At 43.2% G+C, this 20511-nt stretch overlaps 1 protein-coding gene across 1 annotated transcript in view; it reads left to right on the plus strand.

Moving 5' to 3' along the window:
• CLDN16 (claudin 16) overlaps window positions 1–20511 on the plus strand; it is a 457823-nt gene that overhangs the window by 398856 nt on the left and 38456 nt on the right. Inside the window, exons 4-5 of the mRNA XM_077290299.1 lie at window positions 3864–4028; window positions 12606–12797. Coding sequence (XP_077146414.1) covers window positions 3864–4028; window positions 12606–12797 — 357 coding nt within the window. The remainder of the gene's footprint in view (window positions 1–3863; window positions 4029–12605; window positions 12798–20511) is intronic.

Below are 20511 nucleotides of genomic sequence, written 5' to 3' on the forward strand. Positions count from 1 at the left end.
CACTTCAAATTTATGTTAAGAGCCTATAACTCTGCCCTTCACCTCGCCAAACAGACCTACTACACCACCCTGATCTCCTCACTATCCAACAACCCCAAGAAACTTTTTAACACTTTTCACTCCCTCCTCAGGCCAAAAGCACAAGACACTATCACAGACATTTGTGCTGATGACCTGGCCTCCCACTTTATAGAGAAAATAGACAATATCCATCAGGAAATCCGCTCCCAGACATCAAGTGCAATGACTCCCATCCCTCCCTGCATCTCCCCTGGCTCACTCTCCATATTCGATCCCATCACAGAAGAAGTCTCCAAGCTCCTCTCTTCTTGTCGTCCGACTACATGCACCACCGACCCCATTCCCTCACACCTCCTCCAGTCTCTCTCTCCAGTCGTCACAACTCACCTAACTACAATTTTTAATCTCTCCCTCTCCTCTGGCATTTTCCCCTCCTCCTTCAAACACTCTATCATTACTCCGTTACTAAAAAAACCCCACCCTTGACCCATCATGCACAAACAACTACAGACCGGTCTCCAATCTCCCCTTCATCTCAAAACTCCTGGAGCGCCTGATCTACTCCCGCTTTACCCATTAACTCTCCACTCATTCCCTCCTAGACCCTTCACAGCCCGGTTTCCGCCCCTACATATGACAGAAACTGCACTCATCAAGGTGACCATTGACCTTCTGACAGCAAAATGTAATGGTGACCACTCTCTGCTCATTCTCCTCGACCTCTCTGCAGCTTTCGACACTGTTGACCACCCTCTCCTACTCTCTATGCTCCAGTCACTAGGCATTAAGGACATTGCTCTCTCCTGGTTCTCCTCCTACCTTTCTGAACGCTCCTTCAGTGTTCTGTTCTCTGGCTCCACTTCATCTCCTCTTCCTCTCACTGTTGGGGTACCTCAGGGCTCAGTCCTCGGCCCCCTTCTCTTCTCCCTCTACACAGCCCCAATTGGACAGACCATCAGCAGATTTGGCTTTCAGTACCATCATTATGCTGATGACACACAACTATACACGTCATCCCCTGACCTTACCCACACTGTACTACAGAACGCCACTGACTGTCTATCTGCAGTCTCCAACATCATGTCCACTCTCTATCTGAAACTCAACCTCTCCAAAACTGAACTTCTTCTGCTCCCGCCTTTTACTAACCTCCCTAAATCTGACATTTCCCTCTCCGTGGGTGGCACCATAATAACACCCCGGCAGCAGGCACGCTGTCTGGGTGTTATGTTTGACTCCGATCTCTCCTTCACCTCCCACATACAATCTCTTGCCCGCTCATGCCGCTTACACCTAAAGAACATCTCTAGAATCCGCCCTTTTCTCACCATGGAGACAACAAAAACTCTCACTGTCGCCCTAATCCACTCCTGCCTGGACTACTGCAATGCTCTATTAATTGGCCTCCCCCTCACACGACTTCCCCTCTCCAGTCTATCCTTAATGCGGCAGCTGGGGTCGTCCATCTGGCTAATCATTACTCGGATGTGTCCGCTCTTCGCCAGTCGTTACACTGGCTGCCCATTCATTACAGGATACAATTCAAAGTACTTGTTCTCACCCACAAAGCTCTCCACAGTGCGGCACCCCCTTTCATCTCCTCCCTCATTTCTGTCTATTGGCCTAGCCGACCACTGCGCTCTGCAAACGACATTTGACTAACCTCTGCACTAATCCGTACCTCTCCAACTCCAAGACTTCTCCCGTGCTGCGCGAATCCTCTGGAATGCTCTAACCCAAGATATTAGGACCACCAACAACTTGCATAGTTTTAGGAGCTCACTCAAAACACATTTGTTCAGAGCGGCCTATCATGTTCCCTAATCAAAGTCATTTTATGTTTGTGTGTGTGTAGCCCATTCACTATCTCTATCTACCCCCCACCCCCTGAAGATGGCTGGACCATCATTGTAAATACATCATTGTAAATACGCACCTGTACTTTGTATCTCCCCCACCTCATTGTAGATTGTAAGCTCTCACGAGCAGGGTCGTCTTATTTTGTCTTATTTTGCTTTATTACTGTATTGTTAACGTTGTTACCTATGACTGTTGTGTTTGAAACTGTTAAACTGTACAGCGCTGCGGAATATGTTGGCGCTATATAAATAAAGATTATTATTATTATTATGAAATGCGGCCTTCTGACTCTCCCCCAACAGATTATGTTGGAGAGAATGATCTAGCCTAATTAAAACAATCCCACCCAGAGCAGTCTGGTACCGAATCTCTCTTAGACAAGACAGGAGTGCTCCCCTGATCTAAGTGTTCCTGTGTATGGAGATATAGTGTTCTGTAAAAAGATTAATTGGCCCATGTGTATGGCCAGCATTACTCACCTTGTTCCTGACTTCTGCTCTAAACTATGTTTTCTCTAAAACACTGCAGCATTTAAGAATAAAACATACTGTAGATATTTATAATTTATGGGTCTGGTCTCTGATATATGCAGCCTGTGGTTTGGGCAGCATGAATTATCTGGCAGGTTGCCTTTCATAAACATATTAAGTGTTTCGGTTAGTGGATTAATAAGTAATAGCCTAAATGTCTGTCACATGAATACATATCCCTGATATGATATGATATACAACACTAATAAGGTCAAATGAAATGATTATATGATTTATTTTTGTACTCTTTGCTTTAATACATTAATACAGAATGTCACATTTACCTATGCAAACTGAATTATTCAAAGGTCCTTTATATTTTTGATATTTTTACTTATTGAAGAACTTGTTCGTTAGTCATTTACAAGGCTGGAACCCGAAGATGATATTTTACAACTAAAAACTTGTCGTTTCAAATGAATGAAGTGTCCAAGTGTTTCATCCTATGATTCCGTGACCTTGTTTTCTTTTACTATCATTGCCAGTGCTGTCTTAAAAACTTTATGTGAGCCTTGGATCCCTTATATAATTCTAGAAAGCATTGAAAATCCCAAACTACAAGGTATAAACTGTTATCTTTTCCTTACATCCAGCACCCATGGCCCAGATCCAGCCTGTTCCTCTAAGCATCAGTCTGTGAGCACACTTCAAATTTACTGTAATTTTCTAAAGTGCAATACATCAACAGGGAAGCGTAAATTGCAGCAGATGCACTTTTTAGGAACAATGATCATAGCGTCAGACATGACCTATTCATTACATTATGTTATCCTCTTACCTGGAATAAATATTCCTCATACATTGTAAGCTTGCGAGCAGGGCCCTCTTTCCTCTTGGTATTTGCTTTGATCTATGTGTTTATTGTTATGCTGTAATGTCTATTGTCTGTACAAGTCCCCTCTAAGGATGCTTTCACACTAGCGTCGGTACGGGCCCATCGCAGTGCTTCAGGCCGACATACCGACGCATGCTGTGAAATAAATGTCCGACGTGGGCAGCGGAAGCAGTCTTACGACGCTTCCGTTGCCCCATTGCAAGGTCCGGGGAGGAGGGGGCGGAGTTTCAGCCGCGCATGCGCGGTCGAAAATGGCGTACTCGACGCAGAAAAAAAAACGTTACATGCAACGTTTTTTTTGTGGCGGCGGTCCGCCAAAACACGACGCAACCGTTGCACGACGGTTGCGACGTGTGGCAATGCGTCGCAATGCGTCGGTAATGTTAGTCTATGGGGAAAAAATGCATCCTGCAGACAACTTTGCAGGATGCGTTTTTTCTCCTGAACGACGCATTGCAATATATTGCAAACAACGCTAGTGTGAAAGTAGCCTAAAATGTAAAGTGCTGTAGAATATGTTGGCACTATAGAAATAAAATTATTATTATTATTATTTAAAGTAAACCTGTAGTATAGAATTTCATACAAACGTTATCATATTTTTCTTTGTCTTCCAGTGAAATTAGTTGCGACACGTGGTCTTATGATAACAGCAGATATTCTGGCAGGGTTTGGCTTCATTTTCCTTCTCCTGGGGCTTGATTGTGTCAAATTCCTTACAGATGAATCACACATCAAGTTAAAAATCTGCTATGTGGCTGGAATTACCCTCATTATTGGAGGTAAGGCTGTGATAATTAGAGCACACTAAAGGAAATCACAATATCAGTGTGTCAGATTCATGTATGCTGCCGCAGTGTATTTCTCATTAAAAAATTATTATTAAAGCATACCTACAACTTTTGATATGGTGTGATGATTTTATACGCTGGCTAGTACCACTGCCTTTTGGCATCTTGCAGTGTTCCTGCATGTGGGATGGTGCACATGATTGGCAAATGTACCACGCTAGCATGGTATTAATGAAATAGAATTAGACCTGTGCACAACACTCTCCTGGATTGGTATAGTTGCCACAGGAAGCATACTGTCAAGAATGTAGGAATCATACCAGAAGGTTGGACCATTGGAGAACAAAAATTTGGAATGCTTAAGGGGAACTTTTCATGTGAAAAAACAACCTGCAGATATGGGGTTAATCTGCAGGTTAATAGCATTCTGAACCTGCCTGGCGTCAGCATTTTTAGCCCCGTGCCGGAAGGAAAAAAATTAAATTTTTCTGGTAATGTTTGGGTTTCAGTCACGGGGGTCACGCTGGCATTGTTTCAGTTACCGCTCTGCGTATAAAAAGCATTAGCTGTAAGTGTTCCCCCGGCCCTGACTGACAACAGCTGAGCATTAGCGCCGGCTCATGGAAGTCAGTGCTCATGTAAGGGGAAGCAGAAATATCCCTGAATATCCCTTGCGGAAGGTCACATTAATGGAAAAAGACTGCCATTTGCTGGGCAGGCAGAGTGAGATGGAACTAATTTGCACCTAAAGGGGAGCAATTTCAGGTGCTGGACCTTGTTAGTTGACCAGAAACCCACAGTTCCTGAATATAAAAGGCTTGCACACTAAATGACAGGTAGATTTGGCTTCAGGAAGGAGAGCAAAGCAGACGCAGTCCAAAGGTGGCAGAGAAGCCAGCGACACAGGCCTCAGCAGGAAGTCCAGAGAAATATTCAGCACACTCCAAAGAAGTCTGATGCAAGGAGGGGTGTTTAATACATACAGTATTCACAGTCACAAATGTTTCGGTCAAACAAAAGACCTTCATCAGTGTGTTCTAATGGTTACAAGGCGTTAGATTGTACACCCGTAGTAATATAGAATTTTGCATCAACTTATGAAGTATGGTAAGAACAATAGCTTCCAAATGGAGGGCTGACACTAGCTGGTTGAGCAAGGTAGGTAGATCAGGCTCATTCATAGAGGGCTAACCCAGAGCGCCGTGGACCTGCAGTGGATGCCGCGTCCCTCACCCCTGGATCCTGAATAGTGATGACCGGCTAGGTTAGCCCTCTATGACTGAGCCTGATCTACCTCCCTTGCTCGACCAGCTAGTGTCAGACCTCCATTTGGAAGCTATTGTTCTTACCATACTTCATAAGTTGATGCAAAATTCTATATTAGTATGGGTGTACAATCTAACGCCTTGTAAACATTAGAACACACTGATGAAGCTCTTTTGTTTGACCGAAACGTTTGTGACTGTGAATACTGTATGTATTAAACACCCCTCCTTGCATCAGACTTCTTTGGAGTGTGCTGAATATTTCTCTATACTACGTCTTAAGGTCTGGGCACCTATTTTCATGCACCTCCACCTTTGGGCTGTGCTGACCATTTAATTTACTACTTCAGCAGGAAGTCCATTTCGCTAAGTTGCTGGTCACCGTCTGAAAGGGTCCAGACTACAGCTGAAAAAACTCAGCTACTCCAGTCAAGGTCAGGATTTGCGCTCTATGTCAGTCAAGGCCCAGAGACCAGACATCGCTCATCGGGAGTTGAGGCACAGTCCTTTCTGCCCTAGGCCTAAGACTGCCGACGACGGTTAAGCCGTGAGGATCTGCAAGAAAGCAATGACTACAGATATACACCTGCAGTTGCAGAGGAAGATCGCATGAGAGCACGGCCGTCACTTCTAATTCTCATAAATGGTAACGGGAAGAGTCAGGGCTAGGACAACAGGTTGGGAGGAGGCAGGTTCATGCGAGAGAGGCTTATCGTATTGATAAAGTACGTCAGAATGACATGCAGCATAGCGGGAAAACCCGGTGGTTCCTACTAGGGCCAGACCTACAAGAAGAACTTACGTGATAAACCTCGTGAATCAGCATACCACCTCATTAGAAGGGACATTAGCATTATATAGAGAAGAACTTGCGTTGCTATTTCAATCTTATCATTATACTAGATGGTGGCCCGATTCTAACGCATCGGGTATTCTAGAATATGTATGCGTAGTGTATAGCACAGCCCACGTAGTATATTGCACAGCCACGCAGTACGTTGCGCAGCCCATGCAGTACATTGCGCAGCTCACACAGTACATTGCGCAGCCCACGCAGTACATTGCGCAGCCCACGAAGTACATTGCGCAGCCCGCGCAGTACATTGCGCAGCCAACGCAGTACATTGCGCAGCCAACGCAGTACATTGCGCAGCCCACGTAGTATATTGCGCAGCCTACGTAGTATATTGCGCAGCCCACGTAGTACATTGTGCAGCCCATGTAGTATATTGCGCAGCCCACGTAGTATATTGCGCAGCCTACGTAGTATATTGCGCAGCCCACGTAGTACATTGTGCAGCCCACGTAGTATATTGCGCAGCCCACGTTGTATATTGCACAGCCAACATAGTACATTGCTCAGCCCACGCAGTACATTGCGCAGCCCACATAGTACATTGCGCAGCCCACATAGTATATGGCGCAGCCTACGTAGTATATTGCGCAGCCCACGTTGTATATTGCGCAGCCCACGTAGTACATTGCGCAGCCCACGTGATACATTGCGCAGCGCATGTTGTATATTGTGCAGCCCACGATGTATATTGTGCGGCCCACGTAGTACATTGCACAGCCCATGTTGTATATTGCGCAGCCCACATAGTATATTGCACAGACCACATAGTATATTGCGCAGCCCACGTAGTATATTGCGCAGCCCACATAGTATATTGCCCAGCCTGCGTAGTATATTGCGCAGCCTACGTAGTATATTGCGCAGCCCACGTAGTACATTGTGCAGCCCACGTAGTATATTGCGCAGCCCACGTTGTATATTGCACAGCCAACATAGTACATTGCTCAGCCCACGCAGTACATTGCGCAGCCCACATAGTACATTGCGCAGCCCACATAGTATATGGCGCAGCCTACGTAGTATATTGCGCAGCCCACGTTGTATATTGCGCAGCCCACGTAGTACATTGCGCAGCCCACGTGATACATTGCGCAGCGCATGTTGTATATTGTGCAGCCCACGATGTATATTGTGCGGCCCACGTAGTACATTGCACAGCCCATGTTGTATATTGCGCAGCCCACATAGTATATTGCACAGACCACATAGTACATAGCGCAGCTCACGTTGTATATTGCGCAGCCCACGTTGTATATTGCGCAGCCCACGTTGTACATTGTGCAGCCCACGTTGTACATTGCGCAGGCCACGTAGTATATTGCGCAGCCCACTTTGTATATTGCGCAGCCCATGTAGTGTATTGCACAGCCCATGTTGTACATTGCGCAGCCCACGTTGTGTATTGCGCAGCCCACGTTGTATATTGCGCAGCCCACGGTGTATATTGCGCAGCCCACGTTGTATATTGCGCAGCCCACGTTGTATATTGTGCAGCCCACGTAGTATGTTGCACAGACCACGTAGTATATTGCGCAGCCCACATAGTATATTGTGCAGCCCACATTGCACATTGCACAGCCCACGTAGTATATTGCGCAGCCCACACATTATATTGCGCAGCCCATGTAGTATATTGCCCAGCCCACGTAGTATATTGCACAGCCCACGTTGTACATTATGCAGCCCACATTGTATATTGCGCAGCCCACATTGTATATTGCGCAGCCCACGTTGCATATTGCGCAGCCCACATTGTATATTGCGCAGCCCACATTGTATATTGCGCAGCCCATGTAGTATATTGCGCAGCCCATGTAGTATGTTGTGCAGCCCAAGTAGTATGTTGCACAGACCACGTAGTATATTGCGCAGCCCACGTAGTATATTGCGCAGCCCATGTAGTATATTGCGCAGCCCATGTAGTATATTGCGCAGCCCACGTAGTATATTGCGCAGCCCACGTTGTATATTGTGCAGCCCATGTAGTATATTGCGCAGCCCATGTAGTATATTGCGTAGCATATTGCGCAGCCCATGTAGTATATTGCTCAGCCCACGCAGTATATTGCGCAGCCCACGTTGTATATTGCGCAGCCCATGTAGTATATTGCGCAGCCCATGTAGTATATTGCGTAGTATATTGCGCAGCCCATGTAGTATATTGCGCAGCCCATGTAGTATATTGCGCAGCCCACATAGTATATTGCGCAGCCCACGTTGTATAATGCGCAGCCCACGTATATAGCAATGTGGGCATGATATCCCTGTTAAAAGAAAACAATTAAAGTTATATACTCACCTTCCATTGGCACCTGGGTCCAGGAAGCGGTTACCGATGCTTGGGATCCAGCAAAGCTCTGCTGAGCCGCTCGCGCAGGCCGCCATCTTCCGTTCCCAGGATGCATTGCGAAATTACCCAGTCTTCTGGGTAATTTTGCAATGAATCGCCGGGAACGGAAGATGGCGGCCGGCGCGAGCAGCTTGGCGGACTACGGAGTGTGAGTATAGCAGGTTTTTAGTTTTTTTATTATTTTTAACATTAAATTTTTTTTACTATTGATGCCGCATAGGCGGCATCAATAGTAAAAAATTGGGGACACACAGGGTTAATAGCAGCGGTTTCGGAGTGCGTTATAACGGCATAACGCGGTCCGTTACCACCGGCATTAACCCTGTGTGAGCGGTGACCGGAGGGGTGTATGCGGACGCCGGGCACTGAGTGCGGGGAGTAAGGAGCGGCCATTTTCTTCCGGATTGTGCGCATCGCTGATTGGTCGTGGCAATGGTCGTAGGTGTTTTGCCACGACCAATCAGCGACTTGGATTCCATGACAGACAGAGGCCGCGACCAATGAATATCCGTGACAGACAGAAAGACAGACAGAAGGACAGACAGACAGACGGAAGTGACCCTTAGACAATTATATAGTAGATAATTCAGGTTTAATGTTCTTTGTTATTATCACTAATTGTTTAGAATTACTGTAAATTACTATTGCATGTAAACTGAATTATACCATTTGCTGACTGTTTCTGACTTGCGTTCTCTATGAGTTGCATCTCAACATTTGCATTACACCCGGAGATCAGTAACAGCCACCGCTCACTATATACAGAACGTTGACTGAAACCTTGTTGCACCACTTCCATGACTGAAAGAGCAATCCTGTCAGGTGGACTAAAGTTCATTTTCTCTGGCAGTTGGGGTCTAAGTGAATGCTATTAACCTGCAGATTAACCCATATCTGCAAGTTAATAGCATTTTTTCATGTGATAGGCTCCCTTTAATGGGTTTTAGTTGATCCGGCTGCTCTGAAACACATAAAGTTTTTAAGTTTTGACAGCCTATTTATATGCCAAAAACCCTGCATGCATGGCACCTCAGGGCTTACTAACCAGAAGAGGCCCCTAGATGCCGGTAGGTAGTGGGAAGTTTGCAGGGTTTTACATAGTTCAGCTGCCTCTGAGTAGTAATGTTTCCACTAGATCAGAGCCTTGCAAATTGTTTTGCCCAACTCTGCAGATGACGATTTAATTGCAGCCTTTTTAGTATTGTATTGATAAAAATTACTAACTATATCCAATCCAAAACTTGGATGTTTCAACTCCCAGGGAAATCCCACCAATCAGTACAGTTCCGCTAATCCTCCTCCTTAACACATCAGTATTGAGCAGGATTTATATGTAGTGGCGGCCCTAAGGAGCCATGGGAGAACCCTTTATGATAATTATCATGTAAATTTAATTACAGACCAATATTAAGTCTTTATTTGCTATAATTCCATTTCCTCTCTGATTTTTCTCATTAAGTAAAGAGTCTTCTATTATGAAAATAATTGCTCAGATTATTCTCCTGCTATTATGAGGAATATAAAGGGCACTGAACCTTTTCATGTCTGGTAATAAAACAAGGTGTAATAAGAAACGACTTCACACAACATAATTCAAGGGTTTTTCTAACTTTGATATTAAAGAAGTTTTCCTTTACTTTTCTTGGTTCTGCCATGTATTAATACAGCCACAGATGCATACTTTTACTAATACCTTGGTTTTCCAAAATGTTTCTGGAATTGCCATTCCCATTTCTGGTCAACTGATTTCAAAGCAAAGATTTCTCTTATTTCATAATCTAGAATATAGCACTGGCGCTTACCACCGTAGGTTAGGAAAAACTGGTTCAGAAGCCGCTGGTGATTAAAACAGGTTCTGTGCATATACCTATTGAGTAGATGGGTATGCTAGTGATAAAATGATATATAATCGCCGCGCTAACTGAACTATGGTAGCATGATGCAGCAGAGGTGAATAGTGCCGAAACTAGATTGAAATAAGGTTTGCTTGTACTCATTTGCTTACATTGGTGGCATAGAAATGTATAGGTCAATCAGGGATTTCTGCTGGTTGGTGAAACTGTTGAGAAGATTATAATCATTATACTGATTTTTGTGGTTCACTTTATTAAATATGTCAAGTGTATATGTGTGGACTCATACGGTGCACTTAGGTGGTAAATATTGAGGTGTACTTACTAGTAATTTTATTGGTGGTATAGCGTGCACTGCAGGACCCGTGCGAGGGGTAGTGAACGGGTAGTCTGATGTTGCTGTTCCAGGTTGCGGCACTTTGGAATTACTGTCGATGATGAAGAATATTACCGCATTTAGCGGTGTAATGAGGAGCCTTTGTTGTTCACCGATTAGAATATCCTTGTAGTTCACTTAAATAAATATAAAATATGTAGGGTAAATATGTGAACTAATATGGTGCGCTTGGGGTAGTTAATATAGAGGTGCACTTACTTGTAGTACCAGTGGTGGTATAGCGTGCACTGCAGGACCTGAAGGGTTGTAAGTAGGCAGTTACTGCGCCGGAGTTCGGTGCATAGGAGTTGCTGCCGATGAGGAGGAATGTTACCGCTTTGGAGCGGTGTGGTGAGGAGCCATTGGTATACAGAGGGACGCCAGCAGCCTGCGTGCTCCGGCCGTGAGCAATGCTAGGCTGCGGGGCGCAAGGTGGGCGGATCTAAATGTGACATCACAGAATAGCGAGGACGGGAGCTCGGTTAGGGCAATAACCAACGCGTTTCGAGAGGTGTCTCCTCTCTTCGTCAGGGTCTCTTATTTCATGTGTTGTCACATCAGATCCTTCCAAATTTCCCTAACTCAGTGTTTTGGATTCTGGATTCCGAAGAGATGTCACAAGCACTTGGCATTTCTGTATGTCAGTAAATGTGTCAGTAAGTGTTGAATAAGGAAAAATGATGAGCTTTTACTACTATTTCTGGAAGTATGTGGTGCTTGGTGCTGTACTTATGGAGCTTGTGAACGTGACTTGTCTATAGTACTCTCCTGTTTAAAAAGAACCTGTCAGCAGGATTTAGCCCTATAAACTAAAGGGATTGCTATATTGGCACTGTGATAGTGATCAATGTGATATCTGACGTGAAGGGAGCTGCTAAGTGACTACTGAATACTCACCTTATGAAGTTTTCAGAAAATGACTTCTGCTGTGCTCCAGTATGCTTTAGGGCGGGATGTGGGGGCAGGGTCTTCTCGTTCTCCACCAGCCTCCTCTGTTTCTTGTTTTGGTCACTGATTATTTAATAAACTGCCTCCTTTGTGGGTAGTGCGTGTGCAGTGGGAACGCATGAGCGCATGAGCAGATCAAGATTTTGGCTCCGTACAGAGTTAAAATCTCGATTTGCAACTGCACCACCTCCAGTAGCATTTTATTGCAGTCTTGAACACAGAACGCTGGCTTCCACCCACACAATGATGATGGCAGACCCTAATTTTCAAAATAAATAATCCCAGACCTTAACAAGAAAAGAGGAAGCTGGTGAGGGGCGGAGAACAAGAAGAGGACCCTGGCCCATGTCCCGCCCTGAAACACATAAGATGTCATTTTCCGAAAACTTCATAAGGTGAGTATTCAGCAGCCACTGAGTAGATCCTGTCACATCAGATATCATATTAATCAGCATCACAGTGCTATTATAGTCATGCTTTGAGATTAAAGGGCTAAATCCTGCTGACAGGTTCTCTTTAAAGGATCCTGGTGTGAATCTGTGTGAGTGGCAATATGGAGCTGGTAAGTAGAGAGAGGGTTTGGCAGAATTACAGGGTCCATGATAAAAATGCTGGCTAGTGAAGGGAATGATAGGCTATGTAGGAAAGAAGCCATGGGAGAGGAAAAACTTATTGAACTATCTGAGCTCATGGCAAGAGAGCAGAAACCCAATAAAATACAGAGTAAAGTTATATGGGGGTCTTTTGTTATACATTTATGACATAATCAGGTTAGGGTAGTTGATAACCCCTTTAATGTGAACATTTATTTTTCATGTTCCTTCCACATTCATACTTATGATTTGTCTACAATATATAACTAATCCAAATTTTCAGTATTGTATAATATGCTTGTGTTTTCTGTGGCACTTTTCCTCCAGGTGTTCCGGGGATCATTGGCTCCGTGTGGTACGCCATTGACGTTTATGTGGAACGTTCAAGCTTGATTATAAACAATGTATTTTTGGGAATCCAATATAAATTTGGCTGGTCTTGCTGGCTTGGAATGGTTGGATCCTTGGGATGCTTTTTATGTGGTGCTCTGCTCATTTCTTGTCATCACTTTTTTAAAGGTAACCATATTTCACATGTATTAAATCAGACAAAAATGCTGTAACCTCATCTACACAATATCATTAGTGTTACATAGAGTACATTTTCAAAATGAAAGATTTGTGTTCTTTATTGTTTGTAATGAAGTCTAGCTCAAGTTTAGTTAGTTCAGGCTTACTATCTGTCGCTTGTTGTTCTATGTGGATGGCCACTATTGTGGTCATTACAGTTATATGAAAAGGTTTGGGCACCCCTATTAATCTTAAGCCTAATGTTTTCTAAAAATTGTTTTTTTTGCAACAGCTATTTCAGTTTCATATATCTAATAAATGTTGGACACAGTAATGTTTCTGCCTTGAAATGAAGTTTATTGTGCTAACAGAAAATGTGCAATCTGCATTCAAACAAAATTTGACAGGTGCATAAGTATGGGCACCTCACCAGAAAAGTGACATTAATATTTAGTAGATCCTCCTTTTGCAAAAATAACAGCCTCTAGTCGCTTCCTGTAGCTTTTAATGAGTTCCTGGATCCTGGATGAAGGTGTTTTTGACCATTCCTCTTTACAAAACAATTCCAGTTCAGTTAAGTTTGATGGTCGCTGAGCATGGACAGCCCTCTTCAAATGATCCCACAGATGTTTAATGACATTCAGGTCTGGGGACTGGGATGGCCATTCCAGAACAGTGTAATTGTTCCTCTGCATGAATGCCTGAGCGGTGGAGCGGTGTTTTGGATCATTGTCTTGCTGAAAGATCCATCCCCTGCGTAACTTCAACTTTGTCACTGATTCATGAACATTATTGTCAAGAATCTGCTGATACTGAGAGGAATCATAGTTACATAGTTACATAGTTATTGAGGTTGAAGGAAGACTTTAAGTCCATCTAGTTCAACCCATAGCCTAACCTAACATGCCCTAACATGTTGATCCAGAGGAAGGCAAAAAAACACCATGTAGTAAGAGTAAGCTCCATCATGGGGAAAAAAATTCCTTCCCGACTCCACATACGGCAATCAGACTAGTTCCCTGGATCAACGCCTTATCAAGGAATCTAGTGTATATACCCTGTAATATTATACTTTTCCAGAAAGGCATCCAGTCCCCTCTTAAATTTAATTAATGAATCACTCATTACAACATCATACGGCAGAGAGTTCCATAGTCTCACTGCTCTTACAGTAAAGAATCCGCGTCTGTTATTATGCTTAAACCTTCTTTCCTCCAGATGTAGAGGATGCCCCCTTGTCCCTGTCTCAGGTCTATGATTAAAAAGATCATCAGAAAGGTCTTTGTACTGTCCCCTCATATATTTATACATTAAAATAAGATCACCCCTTAGTCTTCGTTTTTCCAAACTAAATAGCCCCAAGTGTAATAACCTATCTTGGTATTGCAGACCCCCCAGTCCTCTAATAACCTTGGTCGCTCTTCTCTGCACCCGCTCCAGTTCAGCTATGTCTTTCTTATACACCGGTGACCAGAACTGTGCACAGTATTCTAAGTGTGGTCGAACTAGTGATTTGTATAGAGGTAAAATTATGTTCTCCTCATGAGCATCTATGCCTCTTTTAATACATCCCATTATTTTATTTGCCTTTGTAGCAGCTGCCTGACACTGGCCACTGAATATGAGTCTGTCATCCACCCATACACCCAGGTCTTTTTCATTGATGGTTTTGCCCAGAGTTTTAGAATTAAGCACATAGTTATACATCTTATTACTTCTACCCAAGTGCATGACCTTACATTTATCCCCATTAAAGCTCATTTGCCATTTATCAGCCCAAGCTTCTAGTTTACATAAATCATCCTGTAATATAAAATTGTCCTCCCCTGTATTGATTACCCTGCAGAGTTTAGTGTCATCTGCAAATATTGAAATTCTACTCTGAATGCCCCCTACAAGGTCATTAATAAATATGTTAAAAAGAAGAGGGCCCAATACTGACCCCTGTGGTACCCCACTGCTAACCGCATCCCTCAACTTTAACAAGATTCCCAGTGCCAGCATTAGCCACACAGCCCCAAAGCATGATGGAACCTCCACCAAATTTTACTGTGGGTAGCAAGTGTTTTTCTTGGAATGCTGTGTTTTTTTGCCGCCATGCATAACGCCTTTTTGTATGACCAAACAACTCAATCTTGGTTTCATCAGTCCACAGGACCTTCTTCCAAAAAGAAATTGGCTTCTCCAAATGTGCTTTTGCATACCTCAGCCAACTCTGTTTGTGGCGTGCTTGCAGAAATGGCTTTTTTCGCATCACTCTCCCATACAGCTTCTACTTGTGCAAAGTGCGTTGTATAGTTGACCGATGCACAGTTACACCATCTGCAGCAAGTTGATGCTGCAGCTCTCTGGAGGTGGTCTGAGGATTGTCTTTGACTGATCTCACCATTCTTCTTCTCTGCCTTTCTGATGTTTTTCTTGGCCTGCCACTTCTGGCCTTAACAAGAACTGTACCTGTGTTCTTCCATTTCCTTACTATGTTCCTCACAGTGGAAATTGACAGGTTAAATCTCTTAGACAGCTTTTTGTATCCTTCCCCTGAACAACTATGTTGAATAATCTTTGTTTTCAGATCATTTGACAGCTGTTTTGAGGAGCCCATGATGCCACTTTTCAAAGGAGATTCAAATAGAAGAACAACTTGCAAGTGGCCACTTTATGTAGCTTTTCTCATGATTGCATACACCTGGCTATGAAGTTCAAAGCTCAATAAGGTTACAAAACAAAAAAAAGTGCTTTAGTAAGTCAGTAAAAAGTAGGTAGGAGTATTTAAAACAAGTAAATGATAAGGGTGCCCATACTTATGCACCTGTCAAATTTTGTTTGAATGCAGATTGCACATTTTCTTTTAGTACAATAAATCTCATTTCAAGGCAGAAACATTACTGTGTCCAACAGTTATTAGATATATGAAACTGAAATAGCTGTTGCAAATAAACCAATTTTTATAAAACATTAAGCTTAAGATTAATAGGGGTGCCCACATTTTTCATATAACTGTATGTCTATCCTTCACAAAAATAAGACTAGGTTTCTTCATGAACAAGAAGGCTTCCATTTTAAATAACATGTCATTAAGGAATTTTTCCATTTTCCTGGGCAGGTATTTGGGATGGAAGTATGTGATAGACAAACCATTCTATATGTATTATTATGTATTTCTTAAAAGATTTCCCATTTATTCCAAAGAGGTTGTTTCTGCAACATGTGCATGGATTTCTACAAGACCATTTCATGTATGTTAGCAATGTCTGCCACAAATCTTCCTTGTGTAAACACCTAGTATGGGGAGTTCTTGCTTGGGAGTCAAGAGGATCTGTGGAGTGATTACTGACATTACAGTAGCCTATTTATTAATATTGTGTAATTTTTATGCCAAATTCAAACATTCATGATATCAGAGTCCGTATAGGGACTGTGATTTCCAGAGTCACCAACAAGTCAGCCAACACAAACTCAACTGGTCAGACCAAGGCCAGACTGTACATCTTGGTCCCTAAGTAGACCATGGCTCATGGAAATTTGAATTCAGCCTCTGAGTGCAAACACAGGTCCTGATTCATTAAAGCGATTGCGCAAATATTCTGGAGTAAATCAGTTTGAAAAGTCGCTAAATTTTTGCAGAATGCAGGTTTGTGCAAAAATTGAGCAACTTTTAAAATGGAGGAGAATGCCACTTGGTAGATACTCTCAATTCAGTAAGAGGCATGCACCTTTTAATGAGTCAGAAGTGTCTGAACCAAAGCGCACACTCATCAAGACTGGCATGAACACTGCCGGTCTTGATGAATTGAGTCATAGACTAAACATAAAAGATTTATCATAGTGGTTTAGGATGTATGATAAATATGTCATATCTTTAAATTGTGTAGTCTAAGTTTACGCCATGTATTAGATGGTTTACTTTGTGCCACAATTATGCATATTTTTTGGTGCACAGTGTTGCCTATAATGCCAAACTGTTTCCCACCAAACCATACCAAATTTCATCAAAGCCACACACCCTTGTAGGACAAGGCAAAGAAAGTGTCTAAAAACATAAGAAATATGATGCCTGTCATGGAAGGCAGTTTAATTTTTTATTTATTTGCTCTATTCCGGTGCATTTAAAGGGAACCTATCACCCCGTTTTTTAAAGATTAGATAAAAATAGTGTGAAATAGGGGCAGAGCTGGGCTTTACATTAGTGCCTTTTTGGTGCCTTTACACCCCCGTTAGGCTGCCGAAATACCTTTGTGAAGTGGCCGTTTTGTCCTGTCACTCAAGTTAGTCAGGTCGGATGGGCGTGGTCACAGCTCTGTTTGTCCCCCAGGATCCTGCTCATCATTATGTTGGTGGCGTAGTGGTGTGCGCATGTCCAGCAGGCGAATCCACTGCCCAGGAGATGAATAACAGCGCGGTCTTCGCTATTCAGCCGTTTACCGGTGGGCGCGGCCATCTTTCCTGTGGCCGCGCCTGCGCAGATGGAGCGCTCTGCTGCCCGGGGCTTCAGGAAAATGGCTGCGGGATTCCGCGCGTGCACAGATGGAGATCGCGGCGGCCATTTTCCTGAAGCCCCGGGCAGCAGAGCGCTCCATCTGCGCAGGCGCGGCCACAGGAAAGATGGCCGCGCCCACCGGTAAACGGCTGAATAGCGAAGACCGCGCTGTTATTCATCTCCTGGGCAGTGGATTCGACTGCTGGACATGCGCACACCACTACGCCACCAACGTAATGATGAGCAGGATCATGGGGGACAAACAGCGCTGTGACCACGCCCATCCGACCTGACCAACTTGAGTGACAGGACAAAACGGCCACTTCACAAAGGTATTTCGGCAGCCTAACGGGGGTGTAAAGGCACCAAAAAGGCACTAATGTAAAGCCCAGCTCTGCCCCTATTTCACACTATTTTTATCTAATCTTTAAAAAACGGGGTGATAGGTTCCCTTTAAGTAGAGAAACCTCTCTTGTAGTATGAGATTAATGTTTGATTATAACTGATTTTATTTCTTTGGAAATAATTTCAAAAGAGGATGCATAATCAATGACCAAGCCTCTTAGATAGATATACAGCTGGACTCTGTCTGACAAGCAGTATGGAATTGGGTTATCAAAACTGAAACATTTTCTTAAAGCCATTGGACACTTTGTAATTATTTCCAAAAATTATTTCCAAAAATATGTTTAAAATTGCATTACAAGTCCCTTACTAATATATTGATATAAGTAGATCAGCATCAATATCTCTGTAAAGTTGTGGGTAGTGTTGAGCGATACCGTCCGATACTTGAAAGTATCGGTATCGGAAAGTATCGGCCGATACCGGCAAAGTATCGGATCTAATCCGATACCGATACCCAATACCAATACAAGTCAATGGGACACAAGTATCGGACGGTATCCCTGATGGTTCCCAGGGTCTGAAGGAGAGGAAACTCTCCTTCAGGCCCTGGGAACCATATTAATGTGTAAAATAAAGAATTAAAATAAAATATATTGATATACTCACCTCTCCGACGCAGCCTGGACTTTACCGCCGTAACCGGGAGCCTTCTTTGCTTAAAATGCGCGCGTTTAATGGTTTCCGTGACGTCACGGCTTCTGATTGGTCGCGTGCCGCCCATGTGACCGCGACGCGACCAATCACAAGCCGTGACGTAATTTTCAAATCCTGAATGCCTAGAATTAGGCATCAGGACCTGAAAATTACGTCCCGGCTTGTTGTGATTGGTCGCGTCACGGTCACATGGGCCGCACGTGACCAATCAGAAGCCGTGACGTCACGGAAACCATTAAACGCGCGCATTTTAAGCAAAGAAGGCTCCCGGTTACGGCGGTAAAGTCCAGGGGCCTCCGGACAGGTGAGTATATCAATATTTTTTATTTTAATTCTTTATTTTACACATTTATATGGATCCCAGGGCCTGAAGGAGAGTTTCCTCTTCTTCAGACCCTGGGAACCATACACTGGAAACTTCCGATTCCGATTCCCGATACCACGAAAGTATCGGATCTCGGTATCGGAATTCCGATACCCGCAAGTATCGGCCGATACCCGATACTTGCGGTATCGGAATGCTCAACACTAGTTGTGGGTCCTTGTTTAGTACAATGTCATCTGCAGACTGCATTGCGTTCTTATCCTAAATATGGCTGTAGGTGGATAGACTCTATTGTAAACCATGGCAATGCACATGCACAATTTCCGTGCTCAATGAGCAGATGCTGAAATTCAGAAAACTGTACTAAACACGATATATCAACATATTAGGGTTTGCACAGTGCTTTACTTGTTATATTGCATAACAGCTCTGTCTGCAGCATTTTTAATAAGGCTTCATTGAGATGTCCTTATTTTGCATATTAGAAAAAAGAGGTAATTTTTCATCAGTGTGCAAAGTTTTGGTCCTTGTGTAGATTTTCACCATAAGTATGATATCCGTTTTTGTCGTATTTAGTTAAACAAAAAGAAAATTCCAAACGTCATTCTCACTACACAGTAAAAAATAGACAGCCCTTGGAAAACAAATCTGTGCTGTTCTTTTTTCACAGACTTTTATTTTTACCCGAGAGGTGCAATTTATTCATTTTTTATTCATTTGACCAGCTCCATGGACAATAATGGGTGAAAAACACAGATGAGCATGTTCCTCAAAAACAGATGTCTACATGAGGCCTAATAACAAAGGCAGGAATAAATGCCATCCTTATATTTTTTATTTTTGTCTGGGTTATGATTAGCCAAAAATTGGAATATGTTGAGTACCATCAAACTTGATGGTCTTTGATAAGACTTACGTATAACTCTGAGGAGATATGAAATGCGCATTTCTTTTTGGCAAAGCCTTAGTTCCTGCAATAAGCATTATAGGGTTTTAATGTGTTTCTATTGTAAAAATGCAATAGCAACACATGCGTTTTTCTTTTTTTTACCTGTGGATTTACCTTATCTCATTTAATCTTACAAGAAAAATATGCAAATAATCTATTTGCAGCAAGACAAATTGACATGTTGCAGATTGTAAAATTACATCGGAAACAGTGAAGCCAGTGCTGATTTTTTATTTTAACAAGGGTAAAGGAAGAATATGGACAGTACAATTTGTTGTGCAATTTCTTGCCAATACTCCATATATGGGGGAAAAACTACTGTTTTGGCACACGGCATGGCTTGGAAGAGAAGGAACACTATCTGACTTTTGGAATGCAAAATTGGCTGGAATAGATAGCGGACACCATGTCATGTTTGCAGAGCCCCTGATGTGTCTAAACAGTAGAAACCCCCACAAGTAACCCCATTTGGAAAATTACACCCCTGAGGGAACTTATCTAGAGGTGTGGTCAGCCCCTTGAACGCACAGGTGCTTGATAGAATTTTAAAACTTTGAACAATGAAAATGTTGGTTTTGCATAAAATTTTTCCTTTTCACAAGGGCAACAGGATAATATGGACCAGACAATTTCTGCTTAGGCACACGACAGGTCTCGGAAGGTAAGGTGTTGTGAAATTGGATTTTGGGCTCCCCCGGTGGCCACTGGTGGAATTGAACTTGTGTGCATCATCCCCTCTGTTCACCTGTTCCCATCAGGATGTGGGAGTCGCTATTTAACCTTGCTCCTCTGTCACTTCCATGCCGGTCAACATTGTAATCAGAAGCCTTTCTGTGCATGTTCCTGCTACCAGACAACTTCCAGCTAAGTCGGACTTTTGTCCTTGTTTGTTTTTTGCATTTTGTTCCAG

This window comes from Ranitomeya variabilis, chromosome 2, assembly GCF_051348905.1.
Source record: "Ranitomeya variabilis isolate aRanVar5 chromosome 2, aRanVar5.hap1, whole genome shotgun sequence".
Taxonomy (NCBI): domain Eukaryota; kingdom Metazoa; phylum Chordata; class Amphibia; order Anura; family Dendrobatidae; genus Ranitomeya; species Ranitomeya variabilis.